The 18,410-nt window shown below is 37.9% G+C and overlaps 1 protein-coding gene across 1 annotated transcript in view; it reads right to left on the bottom strand.

Annotated features, from left to right (window-relative positions):
- The window catches only part of MAP3K5 (mitogen-activated protein kinase kinase kinase 5), a 99,702-nt gene that overhangs the window by 38,781 nt on the left and 42,511 nt on the right, over positions 1-18,410 (bottom strand). Inside the window, exons 4-10 of the mRNA XM_041469886.1 lie at positions 17,785-17,978; positions 17,413-17,581; positions 16,383-16,489; positions 13,736-13,906; positions 9,647-9,759; positions 3,639-3,798; positions 1,428-1,581 (exon numbers count right to left, since the gene is read on the bottom strand). Of these exons, the coding sequence (XP_041325820.1) occupies positions 1,428-1,581; positions 3,639-3,798; positions 9,647-9,759; positions 13,736-13,906; positions 16,383-16,489; positions 17,413-17,581; positions 17,785-17,978 (1,068 nt within the window). The remainder of the gene's footprint in view (positions 1-1,427; positions 1,582-3,638; positions 3,799-9,646; positions 9,760-13,735; positions 13,907-16,382; positions 16,490-17,412; positions 17,582-17,784; positions 17,979-18,410) is intronic.

Below are 18,410 nucleotides of genomic sequence, written 5' to 3'. Positions count from 1 at the left end.
TAATGACAATCTGAGAGAAGGGAAGGAAAAGAAAGTTGTTAACTTTCATTTTGTTGACTTGTTGAACTGTGTGATTTTAATTCTGAACAGGCACAAATAGAATTTTTGTATTATGAGAAATCCCACTATCTCTGTCTATGACACCAGTGCAGTGAGTTCACAAAATCACAGAATAGACTGAGTTGGAAGGGACCCAGAAGGATCACTGAGTTCATACAGGGATGACCTTGGACTTGTCAGCTCCACGCTCCAACCAACTTCCTGTACAACACCATCAAACCAGGTGGGCACTGGGTTTATCTCTTGGCTCATGTTATCACAGTGATCAGCTTTGGTTTGACTCTTAATATTAATAAAAATTCAAATTATTTTATTTGGACAGTTTTGTAAGTATGTAATTGAACTATTCCATCACCTAAAATCTAAAAGGATTATGCCTTGTCTTGTACAAAACCCAGAGGATTCAAAATATCTTTTGTTTCCTGGCAAAACTTTTTACCTGTTCTCATCAGAAAAGAAAAACCAGGCTCTTTAGACAGGCTCATGTCATTTTTACTTTACTGCCTCCAGCTCTTGCTGTTCAACACTGAAATCTTCCTAACAGTTTATTAGCACATTTATATGTGCAAGGTAAATGAACTGTACAAAACAACCTGTATCCACTTAAACTATCTGGGAGGCAATAGCAATTGCTATTTAAGACAAAAAGCTGGTTTTACTGATGGTTAGCTGAAAGGAATACCCAAGACATTATTTCCTGGACATATACAGTTAACATGTACAGAAAACATAGACTTATTTACAGTATACTTTCAGGACATGGTGCAGCACTGGGGCATCTAATAAAAATTCTCAGCAATTTTTTTGTAGAAGAAATCAGAAATCAACGTATATATACACACACTTATAGTGCAATGTTGTTGAAATGCATTTTCTAGCAGCTAGAACAATAGATTTCTGAGTGTTTGGGCTGATTTTTAACTTCTGAAAGGGCACAGTCTTAATTGGCAGTAGAGTATACAAAGCCTTCTGAGCTAGAAAAAGACTGAAATTAATTAAATATCTTTTTCTTTTCAAAACACCGTATAGTTAACATATAATCACCTGGAGTACATTGTAAATGTTTGCTTTAGAAGTATACCCATTGGTAGCAAACAATAAATAGCAAAATTCTGTCTTGACTTTTTTCCTCATTACTTTTGTATGGAACACATTGTGCAGTCCTGTTGTACCCACGTGCATTCAATTAAAATCAATCTAAGATTCAGGCCAAATACATTTCTTCTGAACAAACAGTTAGTCTGGCCACCTAAAAAGAAGCAGCGCTTTGTGCTCATTTCCTTTACACCACAATTTGTTTTAAAAGAGCCCATCCCCAAGAACACTACCAAAAAAAGTCTCCAAGACCCAACAAAACAGCCACTTACTGGAAATCGAACTACAGTCACATCTGTCTTCGTGGCTTCAACAAGGAAGTCCATCCAGAAGTCCACAAGTTCCTGTTTGGCTGTATGTTGCTCTGGAGTCAGTTTCTTAAAATGCTGATATATCAAAATAGTCTCTACAATGGACTTCAGGTACCTGTGACCATCCAAACATACACAGACAGTAAATTCAGTACCGTTTGTAAGCAGTAATGTTTCCACCTTGAAACACAACTGAAGTATTCACTATTGAAACACCAAGGTTGCCAGTAACATTTTGCTTCTCTAGGATTTCTTTTCATAATAACAATTCCCAACTAGAATTGGAAACACAGCTGCTAAATGAGGCAACTGAAATATAAAAGAGTCCTGGAACATTCCTTCCTGCCCATATTCCTGATACCATATACTGTCTTCTATCCTAAACCATGAAAAATTCATGAAATAGCTAAATCCTCTGCCTGTCCAACTTGTTTCAGTCATGACCTACCTCAAATAAAAATTCAGGTGAAAAGTCCACTAGTTTAAATGTTCTATCTCCTATATTGTGTCTGCATAGGCAATTACTTAACACATTTCTAAAACATGATGCTTCTGGAACTGATTATCCTGCAAAGATGGCAACAGCTATGTTAAGCACATTTTGGCATTGCTAGGGAAGGAAAACTGGTGTGCTGAATGTTTCCCCTAAATGCAGTTCATCCCTCTCTCTGTTGTTCTACTTTCTGGGGCTGATTTATGGGACTGCTTGGTACCATTGTTTTCTCTTGGCATTTTTGAAAAAAAAGGTTGTAAACATAATCTCACACAATTTTTATGAATACTACAGCAATGAGATATACACACTAAAAGAGGATTTATCACTGTTATCACTTTATCACAATTAGGCTATTCATGAAAACTTTTGTTTCACCCTCAGAGGGTCTTTAGTGAACATTTCCATAACTGTGCAATTTCCAATTATCCTTCTTAGGCCATCAGGATAGCTGGCTTAAGGTACCATTTGTACTCCTGTTTGCACCAAGTGGGCCCTGCTATAAAGAAGGCAACAGACTGGGAAGGAATTGCTCACAGGAGAAATTCTTCACGAAGCACAAATGAGTGAGCTGTATTTTCAGAGCTTAATCCACAGACTTAAACCCCAAAGGCACTGGGGTACATAAAATCCTGACAACCAGGCATTCATAAACTCCAGAAAATTCTACCAGGAGACTTCCAGAGAGTGCTATCCAACTTCTTAGAAAAATACACACATAATAAAAATTGAAAACCTTGCAAATAAATACACTGTAAAAAGCATTTATTAAATATTTTGTCTGAAAATTAGAGTTTTTAATTTTGACAGTTTCTATGTTATGTCAATATAGAAGTTTAGCATTTCCATATTTTAGCATCCCTTTGATCACATTCTGGAGGCACAATCTATCCTTTATAAAAAGATACAAATATATATGTTGTCATGTTCACTGTTAGAGTTAGCAGAGTGACAACTTTTTTAGTGAGAAAGGAGTCTTGGTTCTCCCCACCTAAGATGATCCCAGCCCTTAATTAGTAGGTGACTGGTCCTTAATTGCTGCCTATATCCACTGCAGGTGCTGGGAACCTGCTGTCAGAGCACACATCTCTGGGCCTTTGCATGACAGAGGTTGAGTTTACAGGGCTGCCTTTAACCCTGGATTTATGGCCTTTCTATTAATTGGACTTTGATTTGCAGTCTTCTCAATCGCTACAAGATGCAGCTGGCACCACACAGCTCATTTGTATTCAGTTCCTAAAACAACTGCTATGTGCCATAGCCTTAACAATATTTAAAGGTCCAGCCAGGCCTCCCTGGCTAAGCTGTCATCATTGCCCAAAACCCTCAGGAGGTTATGATTAAACTCACAAGCCACTACCACTTCTCCTCAGCAATGTAGCTGCAAGCAACTCCTCCTTTCTCCTTTGCCCTCAGGAGAGCTTGAAGTCCACGATGAATCTGCCCTTCTCACACATCACATTAAAGACCCATATCAGATCTACCCCTGAAAAAGGGCAAAAGGGGAAGAGAGTCCCTTCTCTGGATAAAAGTACAGTGAAATAATACACACACAGTAAAATCTGTTAAAAACCAGAAAACATATCTCCTGTCAGCTGAGTACAGTGCTTAATATGAAAGCTGAGGGAGTTCAACATTTTAAAACATAGGAATGCACACGGCCTCGTTTATCACCTTACCATGCTGGTGCCTTTAGCTTAAACAGCTTTTCTGAAGCCTGGATCACTCGAATATGATCATTAGCCAACATACTGGCCCCCAAGAAAGATCCCACTTCCCAATAGCTCTGCAGTTTCTCCAAGCTCCCCTTTTTACCAAGCAGGCTGCTGATCTTTACTCCTGTAGCAAAGAGAATAACAAGTCACAAGAATCTGTATTAATGCAATTTTAAAATAACCATTTCCCTTATTCAAAATATTTTAATTGCTTACATTACTATACCCTTTCCATTTGGATAAAATAAGATGGAAATCATACTTACCAGTTAATGTTATATGCCTTCCAAACCTTCTAATTGGTAGAAAATTCTTTTTTCCCCACCCCCTCTTCCTACAGGCTTCTCAAGAAAGGAATGCTAAGACATCACTGTCAGGACAAGGCCACAGTCAGATTACCTATGTTCTTGCATGGACCTCATCTGTAAAGGTAAATTGGGGCCTTAGGCTACACAACATAGCTGCAAAAACTTAACAGATGCTGAATAAGGCACCTATTATGTTTTTTTCTGCTTTGTTTTTTTAACTTACAAGCCCCAAGCCCCAAACTTACCTTTATAGACAAGGTCCCATGCAGAAGGAACAGATGATCCACTGGGCTTCTTCCAGCAGTGATGTTCTTTTAACTGCCGCAAGTCCTACCCCAATGAAAGACATCTATTAATATTCACAAGCCCCTCAGCAACTCAAGACTATGGCGAGCCTCAGGTTTTATTTTGACTTGCTAAGTTTGCTGAGAACTACAGGCTCCCCTGTGGCCTTCAGGATGAGTTTTAGTTCATATGAGCTGCTACATATAGCTAACATGAGGTATGCTACACCATCCCCTGCAAAAAACCCCAGTTTTCAGCTTACACAACAAGCTGCTCCACCACTGTAGTCTTTTATTCACTTTTCCCACACTACTCCACTATGACAGTTTCCCTCCCACATCATCTTCCATTGTCCTCGATATTCAGGCTGAGTATTCACAAGAAATTTCACTGCAACTGTTGATCTTGTTTTTTTCCTTAACCTTCCCTGGGTAGCTAGCAGACTCAACTTCATGGTGGAAGCAGTAATAAATATTATCAAAATGGGTATCATTACATAAGCTACATTTCAGCCTACTAAGTTTATCTTGTATTATCTCATTGCTCACATTTTTATGACATCAATGTCAAGTAATAAAGGCTTTTAAAAATGCCATAGATGCTACAAAGTATCTCTGATCTGCCTGGGAAATGTCACCTCCATCAGCTCCACAGGGTACCATGGTGACCATCTCTGCAAGGCTTTCAGCCAGGGTGCTACACACACACTGTCAAAAGATCACTTGAAGATGCACACCTGCACTAGTTGGTGGAGAATAGGGAGGTGGAATTTGTGTTGAAAGTGTTCAACTTTAGCTGGGTTCTAGAGAACAAAACCTGAATGCTATCCAGAAAATACAGTAAATGGAAAAAATCAATCTCCCCCAGGACTTTAAAGTAACACTCCTCAGCACTCTCTGCAAAGGCCAAAGGGCACTACTAGAATGACTAAAACATCTGCATGCATTTGATAGCAACACACAATAAAAGACAGACACCTACTAACTTCCACAGGCTTTTAATGTGACTTCATCACAAGAGGTGCAAGGAACTGGTATCACCCGGATTGTTTCAGTTGGACATGCCTTTGCTGATAGCTGTGCATAGGGCCAGAGCTAAAGCAAGGTACAAACTGAATGTGTGGGTCTGATGAAAAGTACAACCCAGATGGGAGGCACCCATATTACTGGCTGGCAGGGAGAAGTGTTTGTTAGGAGGGTAGGAGTGGTGACTGCAACCTTTTTGAGTCCCAGCTCAGTAAGGGAGACCTATAGGAAAATAGGGGGAGAAAGGATGGATGTGTAACAGTACCGCAGGACACCAAGTTTGGGAATCATTACTGCTACATAACCTGGAGAAAATGGAAGTTTTACCCAAGTATTCTGTGAACTGGACCCTATTACCTTAGAGAAGACAACATCAGCATCTCATCAAGTTCTTCTGAGAAAGGTGGGGTACTTGGTGCTAAAACTCACTCTAGTTTGCTGACCATCCTCTGCAAAGCTCATCTACAAAGTTACTCATCCCTGAAAAGCAAGTTACTTATCTCTGAAATGTAGTTGCTTGGTGATCACATTAGCAGGAGGTTCAAAAGAGTGTAACTCCAATTTAAAGAACTTGGTGGGGGGAAGGATTATTTTAGAAATTTGCAAAGTGAACCTTCATGAATTTAATTCTGAGTTTATGGTCTCCTTGTATAATTTCCCTTTTCTAAGTTTATTTTTATTTCACCATCTCTAAAAGGTTCTTGAGACTATAAGAAAATATATAGCAAAGTCAAGACATTCTCTCCTTCCATGATAAACTTGGCATTCACAAGGGGAGGGAAAAAAAGCAGCAGGAATTCCAGTATATTTTATCAGAAATATTTTGCCTTTAAAACAAATGAGGCAAAATAGAGGAACCATTAACACCAGAATAGCCTTTGTTTTTATAACACCAAGAATATACCCACAGCTTGTGATGAAAATAAGATAACAGTAAGTAGAAATTACCAGTTAAATATTACTATGAAAGCTTTATAAATAAACTGCTTTCCTTTCTCAAATATTGATGGAACAATTCATATTACAGGATCCTTTGTGTGTCTAAGTTGCACAGCCTGCAAAGATCATAACTGTCAATGCAGATCACAGCATTTCTGTTCTGGTCTCAACATTCTTTGTATAGTTAAGAAAGAAATACTACTCAGAAAATAGAAGGAAGGTTTTTATTAATGGTCCATTTGCTCATTTAGTTGTGAGCTATTATCTGACAAGTACAGGTAGGAACTTTTAGAAGGCAAATTTTCTGATCTGATGCAGACTGGTAAAAACTCTCTTGTATTTATTCTTATTTTACTGCAGTTATTACAATATTCCCAATGTAATCAGATATGCATCTCCTAATTACAGTCTCATGCACCCTCTGAAGAACTGATAATGACTACATCCTTCCCTACACCTTTCCCAGCCTGGACTGAACTTGATGAGTTTGTTCTTGCTTCTCTCCTGATCTCCCAGCAGAAAGCAGAACTTCTCTAATTTCTGTGTACTACAGATAATGCTGTGGGTGGACACCAAACAGAAAGCACTGCCTGGCAAATCCAACTATTGCTAAAAAATGGTCTTGTACACACAGATCTAAACAAGCAGTGTCATCAAAAGAATTACACACACGTAAGAGATACTTAGGACCAGAAAAAAATCAAAACATCTTCCCATACAACCTTTGTGATATTGCCTGATTTTGTTTGAAACATTAACCTCAGACAAAGAAAATACTAAACGATCCTTAGAATCTAGCACAACTCCAGCCATCTGATAAACCTTGTACAAAGATCATTGTAAGGTCTTGCACCTGGGAAAACCTGGGAAAACAGGAGTGCAGCACAGGCTGGGATCTATTGCATTGGAGAGCAGCTCTGTGGAAAGGGATCTGGGGGCCCTGAAAAACAAGCAGCTGAATATGAGTGAACAGCGTGCTTCTTCAGCTAGGAAACCCCATGGGATGTATCAACAGGAGCATCACTAGGAGGGATAAAGAAGCCATTATCCCACTCTATTCAGTGCTTGCCAGGGCACTTCTGGAATAATGTGTTCAGTTTTGGTTCTCACTGTACGCAAAAGATGTGGACAGGCTGGAAAGGGTCCAGAGAATGGCCACAAAGATGAACAAAGGACTGGAAGCCTGCCATATGAGGAAAAGCTGGGTTTGTTCACCCTTGAGGAGCAGGCTTAGGGGAGGTATTATCACTACCCAGTGAGTAAAGGATGGCTACAAAGAAGAAGGAGACTCTCTTTTAAGAAGGAGTCACAAAGAAAAGACAAAGGGTGATATGGTACAAGTTACTACTGGGGACTTTCCAATTGGGCACAAGATGAAAATGTTTCAAAATTTGAAGAATCGGGTCTCAGAATCATCTCCCAGAGAAGCAGTGGATTTCCTGATGTTGGACATATTTGAGGTTCAGCTGGACAGGGTGTTGGGCCACCCTGTCTAGAGTGTGCTTTTCCAAAGAAAGTTTGAGGCAGATGATCCGGGAGGTACTTTTCAACCCGGCATTCCATGATTGTATGAATAGTGACCACAGTCTTATCAACAAGAAACAAATGACTAATGATACACATAGGGTATACTATACTATAAATATATTTGAAAACATGTTTCAAAATAGCTGAGTCAGTCTGACTAAAAGTCTTTTGACAATATTCCCCATAACAAAAAAGAAAGATGGACACCAGTAGCTAACAGGAGAGGTTGCTATATCAAGGGTTTCCAGCAGACACCAACTAAATGTCAACATAAGACAGACAAACAAACACACTAACAAACCACCTAAGGAACAGGAGACTTCTCCATTAAATAATTCATCAGCTGGGGATGGAACCTTATGTAAGAATGAACATTAATTTCTGTAACAGGCTCAATACAAACAATAGGGAAAACAACACTGGACAAACTCGTAAGATAATACCAAACAAATAGCACACAAATTTCATCAGTAAAACGAATTTGTACAGATCTAGTTGGCTGTAGTCTGTATGCAGTGAAGAAATTTCTTTTAAAATTAAGGATATTAAACTACACAAAAAAATATAGCCCAGCTCCATTAAGCTACCTAGTTTAAAGTTACAGCAAGCGAGTATTTGTAAATGCTATGCAATGTGTAGAACATATCTTCTTACCTCCTACTCTGGCAGAAGAATTCAAATTTCAGCACAGGATGTGGAAGTATTCTACGCCAACCAAAAAGCAAAATCTCACCCACTCACAGAAGGGCAAACACAGTAGCTGGGGCAACTCTACGCAGCCTCACACATCCAAATGAATACCTTCATTTACACCTGAGAATTTAAATTTCATTTCCACTATTTATGTGAAAGTAATCATCTCACTCTGACCTTCATACTCAAAATTACCCAGGAAATTACTTTCAGACATACAGTGCACGCCTAACTTCAAAACTAGAGCAGTCACTGAATACAGATACATTCAGTGGAGTGAAAAAATTTGTTTCTTTCTCACTTGACAACCTCCTCAGGAGAAACAAAGATAAAAAAAGACTTCACAGAAAGTCAAAAATTATACAAATTCATGGAGAAGAACACCAAATGCAATGCATATTACAACATTCAGTCCTTTCTCCCAAATCTTCCCTGAAAATATTACTGAATCATCTCAAGTTTTTGCTCCCCTCAAATCTAGAAAATCACAAACAAAATAAAGAAAATCGTCCTAATTCTTCCTTCTTAAATAAGAAACTTTTCATGACAAGGGTAGCGAGACATTGGACCAGGTTGCCCAGGGAAGTGAATGCTTCTTTGCTGGAAGTGTCCAATGTCAGTCTGAGCAACCTAATCTAGTGAAAGATGTCTCTGCCCACAGCAGGGGCTTGGACTAGATGGTCTTTAAAAGGTCCCTCCAACCCAAACCACCGTTATGCTATGATTCTATGAATACAGACATTCAGAAACCTCTAAGAATGCATCAGAAGAGAAATACTCATCTCTCAACCCAACCCAAGCTCAAGTCAAGTGCATTTTCCTCAGTCTTAGGATGGACTTCTCATCCATATTCCCTCCCGGGGTTTGTGTTTGCTTGTTTTAAAGAGTGCTAGCTGGAAGTGGATTCCCATTTCAGGTGCTCCTGTTTCACACAAATTATGCCTTTACAAAGAAGCTTAACTTTTACTGAGCTCTGGTAACCATTTAAAACCTTGACACCGAAACCAAGTCTTCATGACAGCACTCACCTTCAGTCAGGTGGGAACAGCAGTGGTATGAGAGACCAACCTAAATATTCACAAGCTCTCTATCAAAGCTTTCACACACAACCATCAGATTTTTCCCCTGTAACAGTGGGTGGTAGTGTACTTTCACTAGAATGTGACTTCACCATGAATTTGCAAGTTATAATTACCAACTTTCCGCAGCTCAAAGGAAGTATCAAAGCAATGTCCAGCTGCCAGGAGGAGTACTGCATAATTAATTCCTGCTGGTAGCGTTGGCTCTGACTCAAACGCTTTCTTGAACCTAGAAAAACAAACATTCAACCTTACTTTGTAAATAATGCAATCTAGTTGGGGCATCATTACAGTTTTAGGTAATTTAAGAGCTTATCTTCTGTTTACACAGCAAGAATCCATAGAAGCAAAAATATTTTACTGTTTTCCACACATTCTTTGTGGTTATTTTTAGGACTCTGGTATTTATACATCCTCCTCCCATTTCCTTTCCCTCCACACAACAAGAAGAGATCCTAATCATCCATGCCAGTAAAATTATCCCAGTAAAGTTACAGTATCTTACAATATTCCTTTAAGATCAAATAAAACTGAATAATACTATCAGTCTGTAAAAGACATGTTTCAGAGTTATATTTATTAATAAGCTCATTAATTTAGTCTTTAATATATGAATTTCATTGACTTGATACCTTAGATTTTATTGTGGATCTGCTACAATGGCACATGCAAAAGCAAGTGATACAAGAATATACCTCACACTTAGCTATGATTTCAACTACTCCAAATTTTATTCTTTACTGAGTGTCTTATTGACACTGTCCTTATGAGTTCACATAAGAAAGGACTATACCAGATTTCATTCTCCTCAAGAGGAACTGAGCAGTCAAAAGAAATGGCAGAGGCATTCACTAAGGCTCAATCTTGTCTTAAAAGAAGTGGAGGTGCTTCACACAAACACACTATCCTCATGCTAGCAATGCAAGTAGCTGTGATAACAGCAATAGGACATCTACAGTGGTTTAAACTTATTCCTCAGAATAAGAACACCTTTGGTTGCAGGTATATACACACTCATTCACACCTCCATAGGGAGAAGGCAAAGACTACTACCATATGTGAGTTAAGGAGCACAAGAGATTTAGTCAACACAGCTCACTACTGTAAAAGCAATGGAGTTTAAAATTGCTTTCTAAAGGATGAAAGAAATACAGACAAACAAATAGAATATATTAAAAAAATTAAACAGGTTGTGAGATTAGTATATAAGGAAGGAAAGAAAAACAATCTGTGCAAAACCTAAGGATTTGACTTCTAGACCATGCTTTGACATGCAAGCAAAGCTAAGGCATTTTTATCCCACCAATCCAAAAATATGTCTGGTTTTTAATTTGTTTGTTTGTTGGTTGGTTTTTCTGCTCTAATGATTAATGACTTTGCATCCTTTAACATAAGCTCTGCTCTCCAAACCTGTCTCCAAGACAGGCTTCACTTCAATCTGCTACACTTATATACTTTATATACTTCAGTGCCCACCTCCAAAGAACTTCATCATTAAACAACCACCTATTGCTCTAAAGAAAAGCAAGAGAAGCAGAGAGTACTAGATCTTTTTCTTTCATCATCTGCAATTTTCTCTTTTATTGCGAGTTACAAAAAAGCGATGAAGAAAGTACATACAAAATATTTTTTGCTCACTTAAAAAAACCCTAACCAACACACAAACACAAAAAACATCCAACCTAAAATCAAAAAACAAAACAAGCAAACAAAAACTAAGCAAAGGAGAAAAAAGAAAAAGAAAAAAAAAAAAAAACAACCAAAAAACCCATAGAAATCTGCCAACTAAACAGGACAACACTCTCCTTGATTCTAAGTATATACATCTCAGAGAAGCCCTTCAGCTGGCATTATCTGTTCTGTTTGGAGACACAGCAATGTTGAGAACTGGACCACCTTTTCTGCCCTAGAGATCTTGCATGCTTCAATTCTCATGCAATACAAAAAAGGGGAGAGGAAAGATTGACAGAAGAAGAAAAAAAGCCTTGGAGATTAGTATTTTTGTTCCAACATAAGAAAGACTGTACTTTTCAAAAAATGTTGCAGTTGTTGACATTTGAGAAAATGTTGCAGTGCAGACATGGAATTAGGGAGGTAGCAATGAAAAGATATGAATAAAGACTTGGTAGCTTTGGTAAGTCTGATTCACACTGTCGGTATGAAACAAGAAAGTGACAGTTAATAATTACTCTTTCATTTATTCTCTCATATTTATATGAAAGATGTCTTTTATTCTGCTTTCTAATAGTCAGAAAAACACATTGTTGGTTTTGAATTTTTTTAATTGGAATAGACCAAAGTACCTTGACATCACCAGTTGTTGCAAAACAAATGCTTTGGTTCTGCTGCCAAACTCTCTTTATCTCATGCAATTCACTGTATTTCCCTTACATCCTTATTTTTCTAACACTGAGATAATAACCTTTATCTCAACATAACATAGCACTGCCATTGCTCCTGCACACACCTTGTCCTGTTGTGGCCTGCTGGAGCACTAGAGTAGACCTGCTCCTTTCTAAGAGCTTTTCCCTGAGTTATGAGTCAACCTTTCAGCATGTCAAGCCTGCTGCATGACTAACACTAAAAACTCAAATCAATATCCAGTATAAAATATAAACCAAAAGCAATTGGACCATCCGGTACAGCTTCCTGTACCAAACTCCAGCCTGACTCAACAGAGATCTCCTTGTTCTGCGTCAGGAGGTGCACAGAGCTTTCTGTATTGGGTCTCAATTGCCAGAGACTTGAAGGATCATTTAGGGGCTGGCTGGCCAGCACCCTACCCTGTGCAGGAGCTATCATCCTCTGTCCTTTCCTAGACTGGAATGCCTGCAATCACTTCCCGTCATCAGATCCATGATTATCATGATTGCTAAGATGCATTTATTCAAAGTGTGTTTAAATGGCTACAGGAACCCACCACTATTATACATATAATCATTCTTTGTTCAATTATGTTTGATATATCAAAGTTTATCTGTTCATAAGACACTATGAACAAGGAGAAAGCAAGATGTACAATAGCAAGAGTAATTTGTGTTTAATTTAGTCTGTAATAATGCCTAAAACTTGTATGCAAAACTACACTTTTCTTTTTATCATGTTCATGACATTATGTAAATGCAGTGTTTACAAAAGACCCCTGAAAGTTTTTTACAGGCTTTGTGCTTTACAGGAAATGAAACTTTTTTAAATCCAAAATTATGCTAGGAGGAATGAAAATAATGTTGCATTCCTGTTATTTCAACATCTCTTAAAAGTCCAGTAAGAATTGCTAAGCTGTAAAGACTGACCACAAGTTATAAACTGCATTTGTATTCTGAGGCCACAACTGGTAAACTATTTTATCTTATCTTTTATGAGAGACAGCTCTAAGCTGAAGTTTACAGAAAACAAGTGATAAATGACAAAGAAAGAAGAAAGCTTTCCATTTTAAGCATTTACTTCAACAAGCAGCTGATGGGCACAAGACCAGAGCTAAGATGTGAAGTGTAGGACACATAAATGCAGACTGTCTGTATCCTCATCTGAATGCAGAGAAGCAGCTCATCCTGACAGAAGTCTAGGATGACATCCCATGCCTTAATTTTCTAACCTCATCCATGTAACAGTGATTTAGTGCATTTCAAAAGCATGAAAAGACCAAGATTCTTGTCTCTAAAATGAGGATAAGAATTCAGCTATTATTGACTAGTTATTGTGTGCTTCTTTGACTACTGATGCTACTGTAGTCCACTGCAATGTGCCTATACCATGATGATGATAAACTTTTACCACTATACAGTGATAAAACTTTTGTCAGCAAGTTTGGAACAGCTATACTGGTTGTGAGTTTAACCTCTAAGCCTTGCTAGCTAATATCTGCCAGATTCCAGACATGCCAATCAATTAATGACTGATTCTTCTCTGTCCCAGATTTCTAAGAATAACACAGTAAACAGGAGACTTCATGTTTGGGAAAAATGATATGTTTAGTTTACACCTAAATTTCAGATCTCTGAGGTACTTCAAGAAATTTGCAGAATGAGATGTGTGAACAACTTAAATCTCTCATTCTCAGCAAATAAGCAAGGCAATTTAGAAGATTCATTCTATCCCCTAAGGATGCCAAATATTTGGAAAGTAAAACTGTTCAAATATATCTTGTTCGAGGAATATTTTACAAAAGCTAACAAAAGGACATAGACCAGGAAAATAGTACTCACCAGAAAGTTGCTTTGTCCCTGCTTTCTATATCTATGAACCCAGATTCCAAAAACATGTCCTTGTAAATTCGACCAACCAGGCAGTACATATCTGAAGCTACTTGGTCTTCCTGCTCTACAAGGGGAATCATAATTTCTAGAGCTTTCTGTCTGTCTCCAGGCAGATTTCTCCTGTTGAAAATAATAATTAGGATTTAAAAACCAACAAAGTTAACAAGAAATAATTTTTCATGACTGTTTTTAATAGACATATGACTTCATCCATGTAAAATTATGGATAGACACAATGTACTATGTTGTATATACACACCTACCCCTTCTTCCTTTTTTTTTTTTTTTTTTGTTTGTCTTTATGTCATGGGAAACCTTTATAAATGCTCTTAAACATAACTTCTCTCTCTCATGAAGCATCAGCTATAGCAAAGCACTGAAAACAGCATTAAGAACCTCCAGGGAAATTCTTAGAAGGGTCATGTGTTACTTCCTTATAAATTAGAAAAAATATGAACCTTGGTTTCATATCTAGTATTTCTTTCAATGTAATTCAAGTTCTAAAGGAAAAAAAGATTCAGTCCTCTGTTTGTGATTTTACTTTTTATATACATTTTGACTGTGAAGCAAAACGTCCAAAAAGCACAAACCAGATTGAATTCCCTTGATAGGGAAGGTTTAGGAGGAAAGCCAAAAAGGCAATATTAAAAGAAGTACTTCAGACAAATAAACCACGCAATTGCAAGCATTAGACACTTCCTGGTGAGTCATAGCTTTGGTACATACAGCATTCAGTATCAAAAGTTTAGAATTTTAACATGTTTGTGTACTGAACAATCAAATGACTCAATTTTCAACATTTCCACATCTTGTGTTGACTATCACTAATCCAGATTAATGAATTTAATGAGAACAAAACCAGTACGGCAAATAATGTTTTGCAACATGGATTATTTACACCTAACTGGTCTTCAGAGACAGAGGTCCCTACTTTTATTTCTGTTTACTTTTCCATCATCAATGCCCTCACATTTCTTGATTTAGGTCAGACTAATCCTGACTAATTGAGCTGTTCCATCCTTCCGTGCTAGTGACCTGGATTAGAAGCAAGAGACACATTTTTTTCACAGCAAAGATTCAGAAGTGCAGAGTATTCCAGACCTGCCTCAGCTCACAAAATATCCTCTACAGTCCCAGTAAGGAGAAAGTTACAATTAGCTCAATTAATTCCTTCTTGGCACACCAAAGCATGAACGTTTTCATGGCTGTCATGGCTTCTAGTTTAATGGCCAGTCTGGAAAGGAGAGGAATGGGAAAATCTCATCTGGACTCCTTTGGAAGTACTGTGTAGATCTTTTGTCAGATACTCTCAGAGGCAGTATCTTGAGTCACAGAACCAATGAAGCATAAGGATATGGCTGAAAAGATTATGCTGCTGAAGTTTTCCAGGTTTTTAGTGCCTCAATGAACTAGTCCTGTTTTCAAAGACAACTTTGTTTCAGACAACTGTGACCTTGAGGTCTAAACAACACATTACAACTCCAAGGAACACCTAGTGACCCTTGTGAAAGCTCTGTAGAAGTGGCAGGTACATGCTGGACTATTTAATCTGCAAAACTTCACGCATTTGTCTCAAAGTGGAAAAAAAAAGGCACAATATTTATACCTTCATTTATCTGGTATAAAGGCAAAAGTAAGGATTTGGACATTTTATTCAGACAAAAAATGCCAGACAGCTGTTTTGGTTTTTGGGTTTTTTTTTTTTTTTTTTTTTTTTTTTTTTTTTGGTTTGGTTTTTATTTCTTTCAAAAGCAGGTTTGCTTTTTCAAGTTATTCCTTGTGACATGTTTTGACATTACTTTCACATGATGTGCAGTTTTAAGCCTCCTCAGTGAACCTGAATTACAAAATTCAAATCTGTGAGAAGCAGAACTATCTATCGACATTTGCTATCCTTGACAATTTCAATACCTGCTGACACCTGGTCTACTCTTCTAAAAGTCAACAGCAAAATGTTCACTGTGATAACAGTAATGGTGCAGAGAACATCTGTAATGTCCTCTGAAAAAACACCTCTCTTAGTCACTTGCCTAAATGTCAGTATCCTAGAAAGAAAATCTAGGCTTGGCTTTTATTTAATCCATAGAAGCAGTGTATGTTGCCCCATGTATCACATTTTGCCCATGTTATCAGAGGACATGAAAATTAGTTTATCATCATAATACAATAAAATCTTCCTATGGACATTTGATGAAAGGTCTGCTTCTGTCTCCTGACATTACCAGAACTCAGACTTGAATGAGATGATGTCTTTGCCAGCAAAAATGATGCAGCACTGTCACTCACATGGCAATGTTAAAAGTGTATTTTACAGAAGGAAAATACTGTTAGGTATTTGTTTGCTCTAATTTAGGTACTGAAAGAAAAAAATAATGCAAACCTATGGAAAGACAAATCAAGCATGCTAAAGGAAAAGGAATGAAATTTAACAGTATGAGATAAAAAGAAGCTTAGAATCCCCAGAGCTGCTTCAGTCAAAATCATAGGACTGCCTATAAAGATTCCAGTAGTAAACTTCATACACAATTACCCACCCCTTACAAAGTTTGAAGTTTTGATTTACTGTTCCATAGCAGAAGGAAGGGTAGATTCTTACCTGTTTAGTGCAAATGCATAATGCAACCTCACATGGTGGTGGGAAGCCAAGTCAAAAGTGGGCAGTTTTTCTAAAGTTTTCACCAATTTCACAATGGAATCGTAATCCTTCCAAAAGAAAGGAATAATAAAGTTTTAAGTGGCTGTACTGAGGTATGCTTCTATAAACTCCTCTTCAACCTAAGCAGCTGTTATTTCATACTAAGAAGTATTTTCAGTCCATTGTAAGTTTTATGGATTTCAGTCTCTTCAGTCTCAAACTGTAAATAGCCTAGCACTAATCAGAGATGGGAATATGCACAGTATTTAGCAGGGAAGCTCAATTTCTTCTCCTGTGTTGCTTCAACATGGTCCTGTGGAAATGTTCATTCATCATCATGTTTCACTATTAAAGTTAGGAACTGAACACAGTGCTCATATTTTGCAGACATTACAAAGCTAACTGCATTTGAATTAAGGCATCTCAAATCTCTGAAGGAAGCATAAGCCACCAAAACAAGACTCTTTAATACCACAGTTCTTAAAGTAGCTTACTCACTGACATATTTAAAAAACAAATAAAAATAAAAAATCAAACTCAAACCACTTCACAATGTTTAAATAGTGACAGTTGAAATTATGGAAAACAAAGCAAGCACTTACCAGCATCATGCCACAACCTGAAATATGAACTATTTGTGTTTCCATAAGAAATGTCACCAGCTTTGGTGAAAAAGAATACATTTGCCTATCAACTGCAGAATGCCACCATAGCTTTTAACTACATGCTGTTCATCACACACCAGTGCTGAGATGGAGAAGAGTTATTACATGTCATGTACTTTTTAGGTACTGTTATAAAACCCTTTTCTGCTATGGAAAGGCAAACAGTGAAACTACAAAACAAAATAAAAACATCAGAGAAGACATTATAAAAGATTTTTACTAGTGCGCTTTATCCACACATTTTATTTAAAAAATCTGCACCAAATGCACCAAAAATTTCTGTGAGAATGTAATTTCATTTACTATTTTTAGTAGTGAACTCCTACCTGGATGTCTCTGTAGGACAGCAGCAAGTTTATTACAATGTCAGCAGACAAGACTTCAACGTTATCAACTCGCTGTCGAATCCTTGCCAGCTCTGCTGCGAGCTCTTTGCCCGTGTAAAGCGTCCGGGCCTTTCTGATGTCGTTCAGAATGGATTCCCGGAAATACTGGCTGGAGAGGAACAACTTCACATCAGCACAGCTCTCCCACAGTGTATGTGCAGAACATGCATTGATGGAGCAGTGTCAATGCAGAGATTTGGTCAAGCTGAATTATTAAATCAGTTTTTCTGAACAGAAGGCAAAAGAGGCTGACATTTATCTTGCCAGCTGGAATATTTGTGTTTTACACGGGTGTACAAGACGACAACTCACCTGGAACTGGCCTGTGCCACCTTCAAGAGCTGAATAAATCGATCCACCAAAGGTAAGCATATAGGCCCAAGCAGAGACTCAAAACCAGGCGGCATCAGCTCTGTGAGTCCCTTCACGAAACTGCTATCACAGCAGTAGACCTTGTTATGTGGAGTTATCATGTAAGGAACAAATATGTAGTTCCCTGTGCACATCTGCAGGGAAACAAGGGGCAATATTTAGGGCAGTTATGGCTTGGCAAGCCAAAGTACGAAACAACTGCATGTAATACCTGCAGAATTCCTGTTAAAGTCAAAGGGACACCTGCTGCTTACTTCAGCAAGACTAAGTTTTGACTAAAAAATTCAGGTTTTGCACCAAATATGATATACACCTGAAATGTATTCTTTCAGATTTCTGAACTGCTTCCTGTAAAATCAGGCTTTCCACAAGTATCAAGGTGACCTTAAAATTGTAATTGGCTCAACAGTGAAAAAATTCTCAGGTCACACCCTGAAGAGGCAGATGGAATCAAAAGAAGCTGAGGTACTTGCTTTTCAAGGTGACATGATCAGAAGAAAGCAGTACAATTTGGCTCACAGATACTGGAAACAGTAACACAATCTAGTTGCCTCACAACAGGACAA

The sequence above is a fragment of the Pyrgilauda ruficollis genome, unplaced genomic scaffold (genome assembly GCF_017590135.1).
Source record: "Pyrgilauda ruficollis isolate IOZ18807 unplaced genomic scaffold, ASM1759013v1 scaffold24, whole genome shotgun sequence".
In the NCBI taxonomy this organism is placed as follows: domain Eukaryota; kingdom Metazoa; phylum Chordata; class Aves; order Passeriformes; family Passeridae; genus Pyrgilauda; species Pyrgilauda ruficollis.
The sequence above is the reverse complement of the archived record's forward strand: the minus strand, read 5'-3'. Positions and strand labels throughout refer to the sequence as shown.